A 1,384-nucleotide genomic window follows, 5' to 3' on the forward strand; every position below is an offset into this window, starting at 1 on the left:
ATAGAACTGTTGCCGCAAATGTGAAGCGCATAGGGTATTATTGGCCCATCATCCATAACGATGCAGTAGAAGTTGTAAGGGCATGCCAATAGTGTCAATGGCACGCACCAATAAGTCAAGCACCGTGACATTCAATGATACCAATAACGGCAGCATGGCCATTTTGTAAGTGGGCCATCGACATTGTCGGTCCAATTACCGCGTGCTCAGGTACGCATGAAACAATCCACTTGTACAATACTTTGCAATATACGCGCTTACACAATATTTACATTATCATTACTTGCTAAGGTGGAATAAAATTATTGGTGGTAGAAATTGATTACTTCACTAAATGGGTGGAGGCAAAGGCATTCAAAACTTCTTTTGGGAAGACATTGTGTTCAAGTTTGGTATCTCCAATGAAATTGTCAGCGAAAACGACACCAAGTTTGAGGGAGAAACCTTTAGATCCTGGTATCGAGAATTGAACATTAAGCAATCTTTTACTTCAGTTGATCACCTGCAGGAAAACAGACAATGTGAAGTAATGAACTGAGATATCGTTAGGGGAATAAAAGCGCAATTGGGATTATACGGAAATGAGTGGGTTGATGAGCTCCCTAGTATTTTATGGGCGCATCGTACTATACACAAGAATAGCACAGGTGAAACACCATTAAGTTTAGTGTATGGAACGGAAGCTATCATCCCCGCTGAGATGTTGGTTCCAACAAAGCGCATACGAAGCTTTAATGAGTCAAGTAATGATGAAGGCTTGCGTGCTAATCAAGATATGCTAGAGGAGCTTAGAGAGATAGCAGCCATACGCGAAGCCGTCAACAAACAAAAAATCTCAAAGTATCATGATAAACACGTCAAGCCAATGTCATTTAGAATTGGGGATTATGTATGGCACAATAACGAGGTGAGTCGCGCAGAAAATACTGGAAATCTTGGGCCAAACTGGGAAGGTCCTTATGAAGTTATTGACAAAAGTGCGACGAGATCTTATATCCTTGCAGGAATTAATGGAGAACGAGTGCCTCATACTTGGCATGCAACCATTTTGAAAAGATGTTACATATAATTGTCAGGCTGTAACACTTCGGATTGATCACCCCGCCCTTTTAAGCATTTGTATTTTTTAGTTTACTTAAAATGTTGCTTTATTACTTGTAAGACAATTTGTGTTTCTTTCATGGTTGCAATAAGTTGTCATTTGGATATGACTTATGAATTTAATTTATTTTGCAATATATAAATTTAATTATTTTGAATAGAAGTGTTTGGTTACATTTCGACGCACAATATGATAACAATTACGTGCATCCTACCTTCTTAAGGGATGATATCTAGCTCCCGCGTGGCAGAATCTTGTTTGATTACAAGGATAGATTTTAGG

At 38.9% G+C, this 1,384-nt stretch overlaps 1 protein-coding gene across 1 annotated transcript; it reads left to right on the plus strand.

The window, feature by feature from the left end:
• Positions 1–334: 334 nt before the first annotated feature.
• Positions 335–1,069, plus strand: LOC139841981 (uncharacterized). Its single transcript, XM_071832163.1, has 2 exons — positions 335–456; positions 550–1,069. Exons 1-2 carry the CDS (start codon positions 335–337, stop codon positions 1,067–1,069), a joined length of 642 nt encoding a protein of 213 aa, XP_071688264.1.
• Positions 1,070–1,384: the final 315 nt, after the last annotated feature.

Source organism: Rutidosis leptorrhynchoides, chromosome 4 (genome assembly GCF_046630445.1).
Source record: "Rutidosis leptorrhynchoides isolate AG116_Rl617_1_P2 chromosome 4, CSIRO_AGI_Rlap_v1, whole genome shotgun sequence".
Lineage (NCBI taxonomy): Eukaryota > Viridiplantae > Streptophyta > Magnoliopsida > Asterales > Asteraceae > Rutidosis > Rutidosis leptorrhynchoides.